Genomic DNA, 19331 nt, shown 5'->3' on the forward strand with positions numbered 1-19331 from the left:
GGCCACCACCACAACCCCCTCCTCCCTCGCATGCCCAACATGAGCGATCCACTCCCATTCCACTGGGTGAGTATCTCGTCCCCTTCCCGCCGAACCATGCAAAGAGCTTCAATCTGACCCGAGGGAACCGGATCGACGCGCGCAGTACTTCTTTTTCGGCATCCTCGAGCCCATCTCGGTCCTCGCAGGCGCCTACTACGCCATCGGCCTGCCCGAACGGTGAGCAGCGCAGGTGAAGGGAAGGCGCCATCGCGCGGGCCCACATCGCTCGCAGGCGGCGCAGAAGCGAATGCATCCTAACCCTCACCCTGGCCAACCCGCACAGGTACCACTACGAGTTGATCCCGCACGCCTTCCTCTTGCCCGCCCAGGTGCAAACCCTGCTCAAGAATGCGACGACGCTCAGCGACAATGCGCGCATGGCGCTCGGCCAGCTCGGTAGCTGTGGGTCTGGCCTTGCTGCTCTTCTCCTTCGGGCTCATGATAGAGCAAGCCAGCTGATGATCATCTCACTCTCCATGTCTTTCGCGATCGCCGCGCGGTGAAGGCTACTCGTTGATCATGCTCAACTCGCTCCTCCTCTTCTACGCCTTCCGCAAGCACCTCTCGTCCCAGCCCGCCGTGCTCGAAAAGATGGTCTACTACCTCATCGCCGTCCTCGGCATCGCCGATTGTGAGTCTCCTCTTGCACCCTCTGGCCAAACACGCGCAGACGAGATCAACACCAGCTCAACGACCTCCGATGTCCTTCCCGCCCCTCTCCATTCGTGCCGCTCGCTTCAACAGGGTCGCACATCCTCCTCACCCTCTACCTCCTTCCCAATGGACCTCCCTCGCCCCGCATCCTCCTCCTCTCGTCCAAGGCGACTTGGCACGACAAACTCGTCCTCCTCGCCCAGCCCAGCAGCTGGAACAGCCTCGTACGTTCCCCCCGACCCCTTTCTCCTTTCCCTCTGCGTTCCCTCGTCTCCATCTTGGCTCACACCATCGAACCTCTCCCGACGCTCGCCGACATTGCGACTCCCCCGGCAGCTCTTTGGCAACATCATCATCACCTTTATCCTCTTCTGCGTGAGTCGACGCGCTGGCCCCCGCCTCTGCCCCGCCCTGCCCTGCCCTGCCGGGAGACTGTCGGGCGAGAGACGAGGACAATGCAGCTGACACCGCCTTTCCTCCTCGTCTGCCTCTTTACCGTCCGTCGGCACAGTTCCGAGCTCTGTGGTGGTTCGGCGTCGCTCGTGGTTCCCCCATCGCCGACCAGAAAAGGGCGGCGGCGGCCAAGCAAAAGGCGACTTGACATCCCCTCTCGGCCCGAACATCTCACCCCACGATCCGCACGCGAGGGTATGCCACACTCTCTGCCCGTTTCGAAGATGGAACGACGAAACTGAAATTGCTGGATGTCATGCGCGACCTCCCAGACCGACATTTCGAGACGGGTCTGCGGCGGTGGTGAGCGGACGAGAGGGTCGTGAGATACAGTCAGAACCTGTGTGCGGATGGTGTGCGTGCTTGTGCGCGATAAAGATCAGGGGCTGCAGGGCGATGGACGACGAGTTGGGATGCGGGGCTGGAGAGACAGGTGACGGTGGGATGAGGCGAACCGAAAGAGCTTGACAACGTGATACACCTGCTGGATGAAGGTGGCTGGCATGCTTGCTTGGCTGCCTTGGAGATCGACTTGGCTTTGCGTTGACTTGAGCGTGATGGCTACGCGTTGGTGCTGGGACGTCGATGGACGACGTGGCTATAGTGGCCCGGAGCTGCGGCGACGAGGAAGCAGGAAGATAGAAGCCCTGGTCAGCGCCGAGAAAGTCAGCCGCTCTGTCCGACCGGCCGAGATCGAGACTCACTCTTGAGCCTGCAGAGCTCGCAGTCCTCGCGGTAGCCCATGGTGTACCTCAGCATCTGCTTTCCGCCGGGCGGAGTGCCGTTGCGATCGAGGCCGGGAGAGTGCTGGTGCCTGCGCAGGCCCTGCTGCGGCGGCGTCCTCGCAGTCTTGGTGCGGGTCGGCGTCCTGAGCGGGCTGCCGAGGTCCATGCCGTCGTCCGAAGCGGTCCCGGAGCGCTGTCCCGAAGATGCGGTCGCTGCGCGCGCCGCCATGGGCGAGCCCTCCCTCGACTGCCAGGGCGATGAGGAGCTCGACATGGGCGTGACCGACTCGCTGACTTGCGGCGAGGACTCGAGCGACTCGGCGATCGACATGGGTATCAAGGGCGTGCCGACCTCCTCCTCCATCATGTCAAGTGAGGTCTGCGAGAGCGTCGAGCGCTGTCTTGTCCGCGTGCTGCCGAGCTGAAGGGGTCGATTCGCGGCGAGCGGCGATGGCGAGCTGGGCGCGTGTCGTGCAATGCTCTTGACGAGCGGCGTGTCGACTCGGGTTCCGTACGGCCTTGATCCCACCAGCATCGAGGGCTCGGCGGAACCTTCACTGCTCTCCGATCGTGCCTGGACGGGGTTTAGGAAGAGGCGAACAGCGTTCCAGGACGGCGATCAGAACGGCTGTAAGAGCCGTCAGGATGACAACAGAGGAGGGCCATGCTCACCTCTGGGTATATTCGACTGCTTGCCAGCTGCGCCTTGAGCTGTCTGGCTGCTTCGTCGGAGCCCGCCCAGGCGGCGTGCAAGGGCGACGGGCTCTCGAGCCGCATGGCCTGGAGGGGCGAACCCATGTCGATGTCACTGAGCTGCATGGCGCTGGCCGGCCTCTCGGGAGTGTGGTCCAGCGCGGACAAGGTATGCTGTCGTTTTGGCAGGTGTGCGAAGACGTCGTCTGACGGGGAGCTGCCTGCCTCTGCGGGTCCAAAGATATCGGACTCGTCGCTGAGGTCTCGCGGGCGTTTTCCCAAGGCGGAGCCCCAGCTGACGGGGAGGCCTTTGCTGAACGAGCTGGCCATTGCCGACGCGGGCGGTCGCTGACCGAGCGGTAGTCGTACGTCGGCGAAATATGCCGTTGGTGTTGCTTTCTTTTCTGGGCCGTGTGCTGAGCTTTGGGCCGTTGAGGTGGTGTGCCGAATGACGACCAGCCAAGGGAGGTATGGTATAGCTTTGCCGTCCCTCCCGGCGCCGGGCGGGGACAAGGCTGCCGACGAGTCGTCACAAGAGCATCGGGCGTGAGTGTCGTCGGAGGGTGATGAGGGAGCGTTGAGGGTAGCAGGAGTTCAGAAGTGCCGAAGATGGCGGCGGTGAGTGGCAGTGCTAGCGGCCAAAGGTGAGGAGCGGAAAGAGAGAGAGAGAGAGAGAGAGAGGAGACAGCGAGTATGGGTGTGTGGGAGAGAAGACGAAGGGTCGACCAAGCAACAGCCTGGCCTAAGCCAAGCCCAACACCGGCGAGCGGCCAGGCGGCCAGGCCAGGGCGAAAGAAAATGCGCCCGCGGCTGCGCACAAGCCAAGCCAAAAAAAAATGAACAGCCCGAGGGCCCGCTGCCTCCACTTTGGCTGTCAACAACGTTGGCCGGGCCTGGCGGTGCCAGCGAGTCACCCCTTACCTTGCGGCTGTCTAGGGCCAAGACGGGCAGTCCAACACATCCAATCCGCCTCCCGACATGGCAGCGGCAGAGAAGAGTGTGACGACTTGGGATTACACGGGACCGAGACTACGGGAGACTGGCAAGAGGGCATGGCAGGCTAGAGCGGACACGCGGCGAGGCGCGACGGCAAGGAACGCGGACGTCGGATCAGGATGGTAGTACATCGGATGCTGGGCGAAGGGCGGCGCGGTGGAGGCTGACCGCGGATATACCAAGACGGTAGACGTGGGTCAACACTTGGGGCTTGATGGTGACTGCGAAGCGTGCGAGAAGCATGAGAGGATGGCGAGACAGGGGCCGACGGTGGTCGATGTGATGTTCGGAGAGGGTCGTGCTGGTCAAAGTCGGGGCGGAGACTGGTCGCAAAGGCGATTGATAGAGTCTGAGACGCTCTTCAACGGGAAGCTGGCCTAACCTCAGGTACGAGAGGGCCGGGCCAAGGCATCAAGGGACCCCCGCTGCGAGGGAGCGATGTCGTGAACAGCGAGCATCGATTGACGTTCAAGAGGATCCTCGCCGGTCACGGTCCCGGATCTCGACGCACATTGTGCCACCCATACCGTCTGGGAAGCACATATGGCGTCTGGGAGGCGCTGCCTTTGAGGGTTGAGGCGAGGACGACGAACCGGCGGATCCAAGTTCGGAAGCCGCCCCCTTAGCCGCTGGCGAGGACGCGCTTCTTGGACCAAACTCTGGCTTGACCAGGCTTGAGGCCGAAGACGAGGGCGGCGATGTGCTGAGCGTGGAGCTCGTGGGAAAGAAGCCCAGCGCGCTCAGCGCAGAGAGCTTGCCTCCGGGCCCAAGGGCAGTGCCGAAACTTGTGCGACGCGGGGGCGGCGCTGCACTGTCGAGCGAGGACGGTGTCCTAAGCGGCTGCTGGAGCTGCGGGGCGAGCGGCTGCTTGCTCGACATGAAAAAGGGCGGCAGGAAGCTTGACGCCGTCGTCGTCGCCGACCGGCCGCTGCCGGAGCCTCCGTCGTGCGGCTGCGCCTCGGGGGACGACCTGCCCGAGCTTGAGGCGGCCGAAGAGGACGAGGGCGAGGTCGAATAGAGCATGATGAGCGGCGGCGTTGCGTTTGCAGGTCGTCGTCGACTTGATGCGAGAGGGGCTACGAGGGGAGGGGGTACGATGGTGGTAGAGGTACGAACAGCGCTGACGAGGGGGCGACCCGAAAGGGGCAAGAGAGGCGGCGCAGCTGCTCAAAGGCGGCGCATCGAGGCAGGGCAGAGGGTGGCGGCGCAGCGCAACGCACGCAGGGAGAGAGGGGGAGAGGAGAGGGCTGCGCGCCAACGTGCCTGATTAGCGGGCCAGCAGGCCAGACTGGATGACGGCGCTGCCGAAACCCTGTCTCGCTGGCTCGGAAAAATCCAACCCTCGCCGACGGCTCTCTCCGTCACTCGGTCCCGCGCAATCCGAGGAAAGCTCTGGGTCCCCGATTTGCAGGTGGCATCTGGATCAGATCGGGGACAGGGTCCACGACATCAACACGGCTGCGCATGTTTGGGAAATCACAAGCCAGCCTGGCCCAGGCGGCCCCTGTGATGTTATAGAAAGCCATCCGCTTCTGCCGGTGGCGCTTGCCTCTTGACCACCATCATTCTCCCACCCGCGGCTCCTTTCTTCTCTCTCTTTCCTCTTTCCGCCTCTGCCGAGCCAGCATCTGCTCCCCATCGCCGACCACCCTCTGAGGAGGCCGTCGTGCGCCACCCTCGTGACGCTTTCCCCCCCTCCTTCGCCTTCGACCACCATAGCACTCTGCTCAGCCCACACCGCCACACCGCCACACTGACCCTGACCGACGCCCTGTCCTCCATGCCGGACTACCTCGCCGAGGGGTTCGACCCGAACTCGCTCAAGATGGCGCAGCTCCGCTCCCTCCTCTTTCAGCACGACGTTCACCCGTCCAGCACGGCGAGAAAGGCCGACCTCGTCGCCGAATTCAACCGCCACATTGCGCCCCTGGCTCCCGAGCTGCGGTCGCGCAACAACACCGTAGTCGCAAGCTCCAGCGGCATCATCGATCTGCGAGCTCAGCGCACCGACGACTCGAGCGCCGATGACTCGCCAGCCAAAGCACCTCGCAGGGGCCTTCCTTCTCTGGCCGCACGGACGAGCACCGCAGCTTCCAGGAACGAGCCCGAGACCAGCGCGGCTCAGCCAGCGCAGGTAGCTGAGGCGCCAGTCAAGAGGCCACGAGGCAGGCCGAGGAAGTCGGCGCCGGCTACCGTTGCAGCGAGCCGCCAATCGCCAACGAAAGAAGTCTCGTTCGACGTCCAGGAGCAAAGTGGCAGCAAGAGGTCGGAAGACAGGTCAGGCAGGGACGAGTCGGGCTTTTCGGACTACAATCCATTCCAGAGCGGCAGCGAAGCCTCGCCCGAGGTCGGACCGGCCGCCAAGGCCGCCGCCGCTGCGCGTCGGGCGCGACGCAAGACAATGGGCGAGCCGTCCTCGAGGCTGGCCATGCGCTCCGACGATGACGAAGACGACGAGGATAAGGACAAGGACGAGGACAGGGACCGCGCACCGATCCGCAAGGCATCGTCCAAGAAGGCAGCAGTGCCAAGGAGCTCGACCGTACCGGCGCTCAAGAACTACATGGACCCCAGTGTCATTGCGGCCACGCCGCCGCGCATCATCGGCGACGCGCTCAAGAGGGGTAGAGAGCTCTTCTCGCCTTCGCGATCGCTCGGTCCGGAAGACGAGAATCAGGATGCAGCTTTCGCCGTCGGCAACGGAAAGGTCAAGCACGAAGACGAGTCAAAATGGGGCTCAGAGAGCAGCGTGAGCCCCCCGCTCGCTCCGACCAGTCCCTCTCCCGTTGCCTCGCCCAGGCCGCCCGCCAAGCGTCGCACCTCTAAGCGCTACGCGTATGAGGACTTGACGACGTCGCAGAAGAGCTCGCAGCTGCTGTGGGTGATTCTCGTGGGCGTCGTCGCATTCTGGGCCTTGTGGTACACCCGAGAGAGCAGGACGATTGGCTACTGCGACACGGGCTCGACGACCAACTCGTTGCTGATCCAGCGCGAGCTGGAGGCCCAGGCTGCAGCCGCTGCATCCCGCGCGGCCCTCGCAGAGGGGCAGCAGCACGACGACGACGACGACGAATCGGCCTTGGCTGGCCAGATCGTGCCCGACTTCCTCCGCCCAACCTGCACGCCGTGCCCCGACAACGCCGTTTGCAAGGACACCAGGCTGCTCGGCTGCATTTCGCCGGACTACGTCGTCGAGCACGCGTGGCTCGACAATGTGCCACTGAGCGGCCTCCTCTTGCCGCTCGGCTGGGTGCGACCCTCTTGCGTGCCCGACACCGCCAAGCTGGTCCTGGCCGCGGATCTCGCATCGTCCATCAACATTCGGCTGGCCAAGTGGAAGGGCGAGGTCGTGTGTGGCAAGCAGGGGCCCCACGCCAGCGTCGCAGCACTCGTCAAGAAGGGCTCGCGCCCCGAGCTGCGCTACGCGCTGCCGGAGCCGCTGGTGCGTCAGGTGATGTTCGATTCCCGCGACCGCGGCAGGGTCTCGGAGGAGCTGTTCGAGCAGCTGTGGGACCTGGCCATGGAGGATGTGGTCGACTCGGACGGAAACGTCATCCGCATCGCCAGCAACTCGAGCGATCCAGCTTTGGCGATGGCGGAGCCGCTTCTTGCAGCGCGTGCTCCGATCCTCTCGATTGGATGCCGTTCGCGCCTTGCGGTGCGCGCCTTGATTGAGCGGACGTGGATCTACGCTGCCCTGTTGGCCTCTGCCTTGATCGCCGGCTCTGTCCTGAGCCGCCGACGAAAGGCGATGCGCGACGAGAAGCGCAAGGTGACCGAGCTGGTGCAGGTGGCGTTGGAACGGCTGCAGGAGCAGGACCACCTGCACTCGGTCGATCCCGTCAGCCACCCAGAGTCGGCCATGCCGACGTCGCACCTGCGCGATCACGTCCTGCGCTCCGAGCACTCGAGGAGCGCGCGCCAGCGGCTCTGGAAGAAAGTGGCCAACATCGTCGAGGAAAACTCAAACGTGCGCACCAACGAGGTCAAGTGGCGCGGCGAGTACCAGCGAGTGTGGGAGTGGGTCGGCGTCGCTGGTGTTGGTGTCGGTGCCGGCACGAGCCAGGCGGGCACTCCGGCGCAGAAGCGCCTCTACCCATCGCAAGACAAGCGATCCAGGAGGTCGTTGGCGGTGGCGGCGTCGATGGACGACGGGGACGTCGACGACGAGTTGAAGCAGCTTGCCTACGAAGTGGACGACAGCCCGCTCAAGGCGAGGTGAAGGCGGTTTCCGCCTTGGCCCGGTCCGATACCCTCAATCCTCAGGTCGCCCTTTACGCCAGCCCTCTACGCCAGCGCCGGCCAGCGTCCCATTCCCGATCGATCTACCTTATCCCGACCCTTCTCGATCTCGATCCCGTCTCTCCCCCACGAGCATGTAGCCGTTGCGATCGGATTGCCACCTCCTCGTCACTCGAAGAGACGTCCCGTTCGGTCGCAGCATCGATCCGTTTCCCCCCCGCATGTAACGTAGTCTAGTAGTAGCTTTCCTGACTCCTTCCCCGCCCCTGATTCTACCCCTCTGATCCGCTGGGCCCCATCTCGTAATGACACACACAAAAAGGTAGCCGGCGACGGCATCGCCCATCACGATCACCCACATGGCATTGCAGGCGAGCAAGCAAGCAAGCTCGTAGCTCATACGTGAACGCATCGGAGAGAACAGTCCTAGTCGATATCGCTGAGCAAGCGGCCAACGACCTCAAAGCTGGCAATCATGACGCCGCAAGCCGGGGCGACTTTGGCGGTGCGAGGGCTGAGACCACGGAAGAGGCCCGGTAGACCTTCCTTGTGCAGGATCTGCTTCATGGTCCCGAACACGCCGACGTGCTTGGCACCGCCCCCACCGCGTGCGCGCAGCGTGGCAGAGAGCCTCTTGTCCTCGCCCCCTCGACCGCCAGGGACGACGACGTGGTCGGCCTGCAGACGCGTCTTGACCAGGTCGAAAGGATGCGTCACGACGGCAGCGACGCTACCGCTCAGTGCGCCGCTGAAGAAGGCGATTCCAAACTCTTCGCCGCTCCCCTGCGCATTGCCCTCTCCCAACCCGCCGCCGGTGAGGATGCGCTTGCACGACTCGTAGCCGGCAAAGTAGATGGCGGAAAAGGGGACGTCCCTCCACAGCGTCGGCGACAGGCCGCGCCACAGGATCAACGGTCCCTCGCGCGAGGTGCGCATCTCGTGCACCAGCGTGCCGAGGATCGAGGTGAGCGACGAACTCGACCGCGGCGCCGACTGCTGCCGCGTCCGGATCAGCTCGAGGGGCGTGACGAGCGTGGCCGAGATGCCGCGCGCCGTAGCTCCCGCCACGAGCGAGGCTATGAGCGAGTGCGGCGTAATGGCCGATAGCGACGGTGTCCGCTTGACGGTGCCGTCGCTCGACTGCGACTGGGAGCGCTCCTCGAAGTGCGCCTGCACCTCGGCAATGTCCTCGTTGGCCAGCAGGATCGACCGGAAGTAGTCGTAGCACGTCATGTAGGTCACCTGCGACGGGATCGTCATGGCCACCGTCGGCACCAGCCCTCGCCAGAGCCCGCGGATGCCCTCGGTGCGGCCCACTTTGATGACGCCGTCCCACAGCCCCGTCAGGCGCCCCTGCTGCGCGGCGGCGGCCTCGAGCTCTTTGGCCGCCACGCTGCGGTCCGGGAACGCGCATGCGCAGGACGATGCGCCGTTGGCGATGGTCGCCGATGGGCTCGGATGGGTGTAGGCGTTGGGTGCCGGCGGAGGCGAGGGGAGGATGCGGACCGAGGAGCGTGGCGTGGCTGAGGCCGAAAACGAGGAGGTGTGGTTGGCAGAGTGTGAGAGCGAGGATCTCGTCGCCGCACGGAGCGAGCGGGACTGCTTGTGTGCGGTCGAGGACGACGAGGAGGGCTGCCTCGGATCGTACCGACATGTCAAGGACTGCTCCTGGCTGTTGGCGGTGAAGAAGGTCTGCTGGCAGCAGGTGGCGGGATGCGCCCCCATGGACCCGATGCCGGCGTACCTCGATGCGGTGGCTGCACGAGCGGCTGCCGAAGAGGGCGATAATGCCGCCGTCGAGGCTGAAGCGGACGCTGATGCGGCGGGAGTGGGATGGGGTGCGCTGAATGCAGTCGTGGGCAGGTGGCTCGAGGGTACGAAGAGAGGCTCGGGGGCCGACTGTGTCTGGAGGCGGGTCTTGATGACGTCAAAGGGGGTCATGAGGAGCGAGGTGGTGACGGCGCCCGTTACCGCGGCGATGGCCTTCTTTGAGCGGGTGACGGGTTTCCGTGGTCGTGGCTTTGGAGAGCCATCGTGGTCGTCGAGGGTGACGGACGAGGTGGACGCTACGGGCTGGTGGCGGCGAGGATGTTCGAGGCTGGTGGATGCCATCGAGGGGAAGGCCTCGGGCTCGATGCTGTCGAAGCGGTGCGCCTCGGCGGCGCGATGGTGGCGCGAAGAGGCCGACATGGCGGCAGAGGCCGGGAAAGCGTGGTTGCCACCTTGCCCGGCGAGGTCGAGAGGCGGTTGATGCTGGGGTCTGAGTGGCAACGTTGAGAATCCGCTGCGACGGGCGACGGTGGCTGTGATGGCAATAGGCGTCTGTTGGGTGCAAAGCGGTAGTGACGGAGGCAGAAGGGAAGGCGACCTGCTCAAAGGATGTGTAGGTCGTAGGAGAGGCTGATGGAGGATGCGAGGGAAGACGGATGATGACAGGTGGTCAAGAGGGATGGCATTTCGGCCATGGCCATTCAGCGAGGCTCGGGCGGCGGGCGGCTCTCTGACGGAAACGGGTGGCAGCGTCATTTCTTCTTTTTGTGAGTGGGCCATCTGGCACCTGGCTGGCTGGCTGGCTGCCAGCTTGGCCCGCCTGACCCAATCCACCTGCGAACTTCGGCCAACCCGCCGAGTCAGCCGTCTCTCGCCTTTGTGGAGGCGGATTCTTTTTCTCGGACGAGAGATGATCAGTTGGGGTTTTGGTCTCGAGTCGCCGACAGCCAGCCAGGCCAGGGTCCCCCCCGCTAGTCGGGTCGGCCTCCACGACGCGTTGCAGCGCGAGCTCAGCCCGGAACGCATTGGCCAGCCTCCCACCACCACCATCAAGCCAACACCGTCCATCCTTCTACCGCCTCTTGGCCTCTGCCATTTGACATCGCTTTCCCCAATCCCCATCATCCTATCCTGTGCTTCATCTCGATCCATATCCATACCTGTCCCCATGGCCTCTAGGCAGAGAAAGGACCGCCTGGCCCAGTCGGGCTCCGAGGGTGAGTGCCCCTCCAGTCCGCCACGCTGCTACTCTTCACCCCGCTCCACATGTGCCAACCACGCTTCGCCCTTCCCTCGACCCTCGCAGAGGTACAGCTGTGGCACGGAGTGCGCACCCACCTCCGCACAATCGAACGCATCCGACTCGCAGCCCAGGACCGCTCCGGCATCGCAGAGACGCTCCGCAACGACCTCATCGTCCTCCGCGAAAAGCGCGCCGCCGGCGACGAGTACAAGTCCAAACGCAGGAGGCTAGACGATATCTGCACAGAGCTCAGGCAAAAGACCATCGAGGAGCAGACGTGGGTGTCGTCCGGGGTTGGCGCCTTACGTTCGCACCTTGTCAAATGCACGATGAGCTGACCGCCCGCACCAATTCACCGAACTCGCTCATAGAGCTGTCGATGCGGCGCTCGAAAAGCTCGGCATATTGACCGCGCTAAGGAGCTCGACCGATCCTGGAGGTGAGCACGACGGCGGGTACGATCCTTGCCCCCCTGAACTTCGAGCTGCCCCTGATCCGGCTCCTCTTGCACCCGCTCCCATCGCCCGCCCGCCCGACCGCCACGCAGACCATGCCATGACGCGTGGCAGCTCGTCTTCGGGCATATCGACGCCTGTTTCGCGCTCCAAGCTCGCCGACGACCGCTACGGAAGCAGCGCCAGCAAGGCAAAGGGCACCCTTGGAACCACGCGTCGCTCCTACTCGACTAACACCGGCCTGGCCGGCTCCAGCCTCAGGGACTCTGCAGGCGCAGGGAGCACCAACGGCGCGCTATCGCAGCCGTCCGGCAGCGGCGGTAGCGGCGGTGCGAGCAGCAGCGCTGGTGGCGTGGATCCGGCACGAGCGAGGAGGGAAGCGCTTGCGCACCAGTTGCCGCTGCAGAAGGGTCGCAAGGTGGCCTTCAGGCAACCGGTCAAAAAGGCCGCACCAGGCGCAGCGGGTGCTGGGGCAGCAGGAGGGCCAATCGCGGGCGCTGGCGATGCCGCAGCTGCGGCGGGTCTGCTGCCGGGCGAGGAGGACGGCGAGACCTGGATCATGGCCACCGTCATCGAATGCATCAACAACGATCGCAACCGGTGCGTCTACGAAATGTTCCTGTCGATGGTCTGGCGAGGCGGCTGACCTGACCTTGTCCTGCCGCGCTCTTCACCCTCGCAGCTACGTCGTCCAGGATGCGGAAGAAGAAGGACCGCTCGGACCGTAGGTATCTGCCTTGGTGCCTGCATCTGACTGCAAGGGCGACTGACGAAGGCTGACTGATCGACGACGCTCGTCCGTCACCCCTGCACAGGACCTGGAACACGACGCTCAAGGCCATTGTACCGCTGCCAGAGAGCGTCTCGACGCTGCCTCCCATCGACTACCCGGTCGGGGCGCAGGTGATGGGACTGTACCCGGACACGTCTTGCTTCTACCGCGCCACCGTGCAAGGAGGAGGACCAGGCATCCTTCGTCCGACGCCAGTCAGCAAGGTACGCATCCGTTGCCAGTTCCTTCCGTTCGATCCTGCTGGTTCCCGCCCTGTTGGCGCGTGAGCAATGCTGACCTGACCGAACTCGAACCATCTACCCTACATTTCGGCCCGCTCCCGCAGCTCATCAAGAGAGAGCAGGAACTGTTGAACGCCAACTACCAACTCATCTTTGAAGACGACGGCGACGTCGTGCGGCTCGTGCCCGCCTTTCTCGTCGTAGAGCGGCCGAGGACTTGACGTCTTTCCCACCGCACTCTCCTTCGTTTCTTCTTAGGCCATTTAGCACTCTAGCACAGACCGGCTACCACGGTCGTATCGCCGTGTAGCAACGGTACCTATACCCGTACACATTCATCCATCGATCGACGGCAGGTTGTCCATGGCAAAGAGGGGGCCGGACGAAGTTTGGAGCGTACAAAAAGTGTCTTCCAAGAGGTAAGTCCGGGAGCGGGCGGAGGGCGGGTAGGTGGCTCAACGACAGCGTCAAGCCACGTCGTCCGAGGCGATGGGCTGGTACTGCGCCGAGCCAGGTGCGGTAGCGGGAGCATTGAGCCGAGTCCTGGACCGGCGCGAGCCGACGAGGGACGCCAAGGACGTCTCGACACGACCGAGGACCTGGAAGCCCAGATCCTGGACATTGGAAACGACCCGCGCAAACGCCCCCGCCTCGCCCTCGCCGACGGCAGCCACGTGTCCTGCCTCCCTCGCCCTCCTTTCCTCCTCCTCTTCCTCCTCATCACCGCTGTCATCCTGATCAACGAACGCGACGGCAAGTTCGCGCGGACGTCTCCAGAACTTGAGGGTAAGGCTGCTCAGCACGACGCTGACGCTCGAAAACGCCATGGCCGCCGCGGCCATCATGGGCGGTAGACTGTACCCCCACGGCAGAAAGACGCCCATGGCCAGGGGTATGCCCACCAGGTTGTACATGGTGGCCCACAGGAAGTTGAGGCGGATCTGCGCGAAAATGCGCCGCGAGAGGTGGATCGACGCCGCCACGTCGAGCAGGTTGGAGCGCATCAGCACTATCGACGCCGCCTCGATGGCCACGTCGGATCCCGTCCCCAGCGCGATGCCCAGGTCGGCCGAGGCCAGCGCGGGCGAGTCGTTGATTCCATCGCCCACCATGGCGATCAGCGCGCGGTTCTCGCGGAAGAGCTTGCTGCGCCCGCCTCGCGCACCGCCTCCGCTGCCGCTGCCGAGGAGGGATGAGAACCACGACCCATCGTCTTGGCCATTTGCGAGTCGGATCGGTCCCGTACGCCCGCCCTGCCCCTCGAGGTCGCCTGCCAACGGCTCGATGCCCTGCGCCTCTTGACGCAGCTGCAGGATAAGGTCGCGCTTGCCGCTCGGGCTCATCTCGGCGTAGATGTCGTCGGCGTCCATCTCGAGCTCGCGACCAAATGCCTGGGCGGTGACCCTCGAATCGCCCGTGACCATGCCGCACCGGATGCCCATGCGCCGCAACGCCGTGAGCGTGGCCAACGCCTCGGGCTTCAGCCGATCGCTCAGGCTGAGCGCGAGCGCGAGCGTGCCGTCGATGCTTGCAAAGACGACGGTGCGGCCGCGCGACTGCTCTCGCCTCGAGTAGTCGAGCATGGCCGCCGGCACCGACCCGGGCCGCTCGGCGACGAACTCGAGGACGCCGATACGGACGACGTGGTCGGTCAGCGTCTCTTGAAGGCCAATGCGGCACTGAATGCCCTTGCCCGTTGTGCTCTTGAAGTCGCTGATGCTGACGTCGGGGAACGTGACGCTGTCCTGCTGCTGCGTGCCGGGGAGGAGCGAGGCAGGTGCGTCTGCAGAGGGCTTTGCAGGCACCGTGCTGGACAGACCGATGCTGCGATGCGCGTACCGGGCCAGGGCTCGAGCCAGTGGGTGCTCGCTCCGCGACTCGGCCGCCCCAACCATCTGCAGCGTCTGCCTCTTGGACAGGCCACCGATGACGACCGTGTCGAGGTCGCTGGTCGACTGTGCGGCGACCGGCGAAGGGTCCTGCGCATTGCCGTCGGTCCAGAAGACGCCGCTTACCGACAGCTTGCCCCTCGTCAGCGTGCCCGTCTTGTCAAACAGCATCCGCCTGACGCCGCTGCTCGCCTCGAGCGGGCCTCCGCCCTTGATCAGAATGCCGTTCTGGGCGCCGACCCCTGTGCCGACCATGACGGCGGTGGGCGTCGAGAGGCCGAGGGCGCACGGGCAGGCGACGACGATGACGCTGATGCACAGCTTGAGGCAGACCATGAACTTGGTGACGCCCTGCTGGTTGAAGATGGACGGCAGCGCCGGGCCCGAGATGAGGTGCGCAATCACCATCCAGGCGATAAAGGTCAGGGCGCCGAGGCCGACGACGGTGGGCACAAAGTAGCCCGCCACCTTGTCGGCGAAGGCCTGGATGGGCGCCTTGGATGTCTGCGCCTCGTCGACCAGCTTGACAATCTGGGCGAGGCTGGTGTCCTTGCCGGCGCGCTGCACGAGAAAGTCAAAGGTGCCGGTGCCGTTGACGGTGCCGCCAATGACCTGGCTGCCGACGACCTTGTGGATCGGCACGGCCTCGCCCGTCACCATGCTCTCGTCGACCGTCGACTCGCCGCGGACAATGACGCCGTCGGCGACAATCTTTTCTCCGGGCACGACCTTGACGTAGTCGCCCCGCTGGATGAGCTCCGAGGCCACCTTCTTCTCCACCTTGCCCTCGAGACCGTCCGAGTAGATGGTCGCCGAGGTTGGGGTGAGGCCAATGAGCCGCGACAGCGCCTCGCTCGTCTTACCCTTGGCGGCATTCTCCAAGAAGCGCCCGAAGGACACAAACGTGATGAGCATCGTCGAGGTGTCGAAGAAGGTGGCAGGCTTGGTGCACCTGCCGTCGATGCCGGCTGCGCCCATAGCCATGTCCATCCCGCGCTGGACGATATGCGCGACGGCCGAGGTGGCTGCGGCGGGCGTGGTGGCTACAGCTGAGGCCGGTGCGACCTCGTGTCGGCACAGTAGGCCGGCCAGCATCGAAAACGAGCTAAAGGTGAAGGCGGCGGTGGTGCCGATGACGACCAGCACGTCCATGGTGGCGCTGCCGTGCTTGATGGCCTTCCATGAAGTCCGGTAGAACCTGCGACCGATGCCAAACTGGACGGGTATCGTGAGGCCAAGGCAGAGGAGGTCCTGGAGGTAGGAATTGGCGATGGGCTGCCACCAGAGGATCGACCGAGACCACTGCCACTTTGGCAGCACCATCGACAGGCAGAAGACCGGCACGGCCATCGACAGCGAGAAGAGGAAGGCGGATCTCCACTCTGCGATCTCCTTGATCCTGCCGAGCGAGGCGAGCTGCGTCGTGTCGCGCTCGTCGGAGACGACGGCGTCGAAGCCGAGGTCCTCGATACTCTCCACGAGGTCGCGCACCCCAAGCAGAGCCTTGTCGTACTCGATGCGGCACTTCTCGGTCGAGAGCGAGACGCTGACCGACATGACGCCGGGCACCTTTGCGACCTCCCTCTCGACGGTCGAGGAGCAAGAGGCGCATGTCATGCCAAAGACGTTGAGCTGGGCGGTCCCCAGCTCCTGAGGCTGGCCCTTGCCGTTCTCCTCACCCGTGCCCGAGAGCGCCTTTTCCGGGCCGCCACCGGGCGTCTCTGTCCGTATCGTCTCGATGTAGGTTGCGTCGAAGCCCGTGTCTTCGATCTCGTCGACGACCTTTTCGACGGTCCACGTGGCGTCATCAAAGGTGACGGTGGCCCTCTCTGCGAGGAGGGCGACCGATATGGAATGGATGCCGGCCTGGTTGCGGATCATCCTCTCGATGGTCTCGACGCATGCGCCGCACGTCATGCCGCTGATCTGGAAGCTGGCGGTGACGAGGCGGCCAGTCGGCAGCAGCGGCGGCGACGAAGACGAAGGCGATGCTGAGGCGCCGGCCGGCGTAGCCGCCTTTTCCGCGAGCGGACCCGCTGCTGGTGTCGACATGACGGAGGTGTCGATGGAGGTACACGCCCGCTAGCCAGGGCTGAAAGGGTGAGTGTCGATAATGTGCAGATGATGGAGGACAGAGAGCTCGCGAGCGGGAGAAGCCTGGTTCAAAGAGCGGAGAACATCGACCGAGTCTCCGGGCAAGCGCAGTGCTGGCAGGGCGTCGAGGGAATTCAACAACAACGAGAGTGCAGAGGCGGCGGTTGATGGTGGTGGTGGTGGTGGTGGTGGTGGTGGTGTGGGTCGACAAAGGCAGGAGGCCGCGCGAGCTCAAGGCACGGTGGGTGAGTGCCGGAACCCGACGGGCCGCCTGCCACAGAGGCCGAAGGGAAGCTTTATCCCCGACGTCCCTACCCGCGTACCAGCGGTCAGGATCGGCTCGCATCTCACAGCCCGCCCTCCTCCTGCTCTCCTCTGACCAGTACGTGTCGGACCCTGACCACCACCTTGACCCCATCAGCAAGTATCGGTCTTGGCGCATGCGGAACACTATCGAGCGCAGCGTCCCATACCGTCGCGAGCACCGACAGGCAGCGCCGGGCGGAGCGACCTGAGGCTCTGTTCCATCTCGCCACGCGACAAAGAGACGGACCGACAACCTCCGATGCTTCGGACACTGTACCCGAACCTCGCAACGACTGCCGCACATCCGCACTTCAGGACCAGGGTCCTGCTTCCATGCCTTTCGCCGCCCCGACACACGTTACTTTCTACTTCTGTCCGTACAAGAGCTGCGCTGCGGTCTGCAGAAGGACTCGAACACAACGCCAGACCCGTAGACCGACTACCTACGACTTTGGCGCGGTGCCGTTGCGGATCAGTCGCACCAGCTCAGAACCGGCCTCGCGAGCGGGATCAGCTGGACTCGACGACGCGGCGGCACAAGAAAGAGCGAGGAACGTCAGTACTCGCCGACCGGTGTCTTCGTCAGGGCAGAGCTTTCACTCACCGGAAACGGTATGGACCTTGCCGCTCGCCTTGGCCCTGATCGTCTCGAGCTCGTCGCCCCACGTGTTGTAGAGCTTGCCGAGCACCTGGCCCGCCTCGACGTCGTCCTCGGGCTGGACGTAGGCGTCCCACCAGCCAGCCTGCGAAGTCTGGTGAGCGACAAAAGTATCGCCGCTGCGCGTCCCAAGTACCAAGTCGATCGATAGCCGTCAGCATGTTGTCCGGGGACTCATCGACGGCGTCCCGCTCGCGTCCACGACGACTCACTTGTAAGTGCGCGAAGGGTCGTAGTTGGTCTGCGCCTCGGAGCCCTCCTCGAGCGGCAGGATGCCCCAGGCGTCGAGCGCTCGCAGCAGGAACTCGTGCGATCGCTTGATGTACTTCTTCTGCCACACCTTGGCGTTGGAGATCTCGAGGGTGATGGCAGGCACACCGTGCTCGACAAACGTCGTCTCCAGGCTTCCAGGCTCACCCGGGTCGACTGCCGTTCGTTCATCGGAGGCGCAGACGCAAGGGAAAGATCAGCTCGCAGCCCTTATACACGTCCAGGAGCGCCGTAGCGAGCGCGCCACTCACCCTTGAGGAGATCAACGGCCGCCAGCTCAGAGAGCTTCTTGATCTCCGGCACCCTCCAGTCGGCATAGCCCCACATGGGCGTGTCACCGCCGGTGCTCTGGGTGTGCATGTCGACCGCAACATCAACTTGGGTGCCGTTCTGCGGGTGAAGATCGGTAGCAGAGCGTTGCAGGCCGGGTCAGCAGCAACTTCTTTCCTAGGTGGTATCTGATCGCCAACTGATGGTCGACTCTTACCGCAGTCAGGCCGAACCACACGTTGTAGATGAACTGCGAGATGAACACGGACGTAGAGCTCAGTGAGTGTGCCAGTCCCGCAAGGTGCAAGAGAAGCCTCGATGGACTCACGTCTTCGACAAACGATCCGCCCGAAGAGGCGTTGACGCCAGGGAACAGCCTGTTGGGATCTTCCAGTCCACCCGATGACGAGCTCGGGACGTAGCGCGAGTTGCGCGACATGCTGTGGGGCGGGGCAGATCCCAAGCATGTCCATCAGCCTCGCGCACGCGTCTCCTATATCACGACCACTCGGCCACACCTCGCCTCGACACTCACCCAAGGATGTTGACGCCAGGCACACCAATGACAGTGCCGTTGAGGCTGCCGTTCTCGACGGCCTTTTCCAGGTCGCCCAGGAGCAGCTGCGCCACCCTCACGCCGTTGAGCTCATCGCCGTGGACGACGGTCGAGACCCAGAAGGTCTTGCCATCCTCTACGGCGCCGGCACCGCGGGCAACCCAAACTGGCACATAGAGGGGATGCCCGGAATTGAGCGAGCCGGCGCGGAGGTAGAAGCGGTGCACCCTACACGAACAGCCGGTGAAGCAGGGTAAGCGAGGGTTCGATCGCAGCATATCATATACGGACCGACGTCTGAGTTCTCACTTCGAAGAGTCGAGGTCCTTGGTGTCGAGGCTAGAGATGACAGCCTGGCCGTTGACTCGATCGCCCGTGTAGACGGTCTTTGCGAGCGCCGAAGGCAGCAGGGTCGCGGCCAGAGGCAGCAGCGCGGAAAGGACGGTGGAAGGCAGCATCGTGAGGGTCGTCGGTCCTGCGAGTTTGAAGGAAGTTCTGAGGATCTGTTTGATAGGCGTCCTCCGTCTCCGCCGCCATCGAGTAAGTATTTGTACCTTCGGCCTCCAGTCGCGGTCGTCGTCGAAGAACGCGGCCGTCGTCGTTGCTGCGAACGCCACAGGCGAGGGCTGGTAACTACCTACCTTCGTCTAGCGGCGTCGTTGCAGACCGAGCCCGCTCCGCTCCGCCCTCCTGACGGGCTCGCCAGAATATTCTCGTGCAGGACGGCAAAGGCTTGGCGCTGGTGGCTGATAAGCAAGCAAGGCAGGAGCGAGATATTGGTCGCTCACGCGACAGCGCGCCCGAATCCGGGGTGGTATCCGGGGTAGAATCCGCCCTGCTGGTGCTCGCTATACAGCATCCCTTTCTCTGGATGGCCTGTGCCCTGACCGTGTATGGGACAGCATGGCACGCCACCCCGCCCATGTGATCCATGCTAGACGATGTACTGGTACCGCATCTCGATGCCTCGTGGCGGGGAGTAGCTAGAAGGAGCGAAATGC

General features: G+C 64.3%; 8 protein-coding genes across 8 annotated transcripts; 3 read left to right on the forward strand and 5 right to left on the reverse strand.

Moving 5' to 3' along the window:
• Positions 1-39: 39 nt before the first annotated feature.
• Positions 40-1297, forward strand: PFL1_00450 (uncharacterized protein; the record flags this gene model as incomplete). The annotated part of the gene is made up of 7 exons (XM_007877945.1): positions 40-66; positions 146-219; positions 326-444; positions 548-673; positions 787-920; positions 1033-1071; positions 1208-1297. The coding sequence occupies 7 exons, from the start codon at positions 40-42 to the stop codon at positions 1295-1297; spliced, it is 609 nt and encodes a 202-aa protein (XP_007876136.1).
• Positions 1298-1710: 413 nt separating this feature from the next.
• On the reverse strand, positions 1711-2897 carry PFL1_00451 (uncharacterized protein; the record flags this gene model as incomplete). Its single annotated transcript, XM_007877946.1, has 3 exons — positions 1711-1763; positions 1854-2448; positions 2547-2897. The coding sequence occupies 3 exons, from the start codon at positions 2895-2897 to the stop codon at positions 1711-1713; spliced, it is 999 nt and encodes a 332-aa protein (XP_007876137.1).
• A 1134-nt stretch (positions 2898-4031) lies between these two features.
• PFL1_00452 (uncharacterized protein) lies at positions 4032-4586 on the reverse strand (the record flags this gene model as incomplete). The annotated part of the gene is made up of 1 exon (XM_007877947.1): positions 4032-4586. The coding sequence occupies one exon, from the start codon at positions 4584-4586 to the stop codon at positions 4032-4034; it is 555 nt and encodes a 184-aa protein (XP_007876138.1).
• Positions 4587-5343: 757 nt separating this feature from the next.
• PFL1_00453 (uncharacterized protein) lies at positions 5344-7785 on the forward strand (the record flags this gene model as incomplete). Its single annotated transcript, XM_007877948.1, has 2 exons — positions 5344-6312; positions 6376-7785. 2 exons carry the CDS (start codon positions 5344-5346, stop codon positions 7783-7785), a joined length of 2379 nt encoding a protein of 792 aa, XP_007876139.1.
• Positions 7786-8231: 446 nt separating this feature from the next.
• On the reverse strand, positions 8232-9995 carry PFL1_00454 (uncharacterized protein; the record flags this gene model as incomplete). The annotated part of the gene is made up of 1 exon (XM_007877949.1): positions 8232-9995. The coding sequence occupies one exon, from the start codon at positions 9993-9995 to the stop codon at positions 8232-8234; it is 1764 nt and encodes a 587-aa protein (XP_007876140.1).
• Positions 9996-10743: 748 nt separating this feature from the next.
• Positions 10744-12508, forward strand: PFL1_00455 (uncharacterized protein; the record flags this gene model as incomplete). The annotated part of the gene is made up of 7 exons (XM_007877950.1): positions 10744-10792; positions 10882-11095; positions 11190-11257; positions 11366-11873; positions 11956-11997; positions 12089-12269; positions 12392-12508. 7 exons carry the CDS (start codon positions 10744-10746, stop codon positions 12506-12508), a joined length of 1179 nt encoding a protein of 392 aa, XP_007876141.1.
• Positions 12509-12754: 246 nt separating this feature from the next.
• PFL1_00456 (uncharacterized protein) lies at positions 12755-16228 on the reverse strand (the record flags this gene model as incomplete). Its single annotated transcript, XM_007877951.1, has 1 exon — positions 12755-16228. The coding sequence occupies one exon, from the start codon at positions 16226-16228 to the stop codon at positions 12755-12757; it is 3474 nt and encodes a 1157-aa protein (XP_007876142.1).
• Positions 16229-17019: 791 nt separating this feature from the next.
• On the reverse strand, positions 17020-18788 carry PFL1_00457 (uncharacterized protein; the record flags this gene model as incomplete). The annotated part of the gene is made up of 8 exons (XM_007877952.1): positions 17020-17090; positions 17181-17353; positions 17447-17660; positions 17756-17894; positions 17992-18024; positions 18103-18214; positions 18310-18558; positions 18640-18788. 8 exons carry the CDS (start codon positions 18786-18788, stop codon positions 17020-17022), a joined length of 1140 nt encoding a protein of 379 aa, XP_007876143.1.
• Positions 18789-19331: the final 543 nt, after the last annotated feature.

Source organism: Pseudozyma flocculosa (genome assembly GCF_000417875.1).
Source record: "Pseudozyma flocculosa PF-1 unplaced genomic scaffold scaffold00001, whole genome shotgun sequence".
Lineage (NCBI taxonomy): Eukaryota > Fungi > Basidiomycota > Ustilaginomycetes > Ustilaginales > Ustilaginaceae > Pseudozyma > Pseudozyma flocculosa.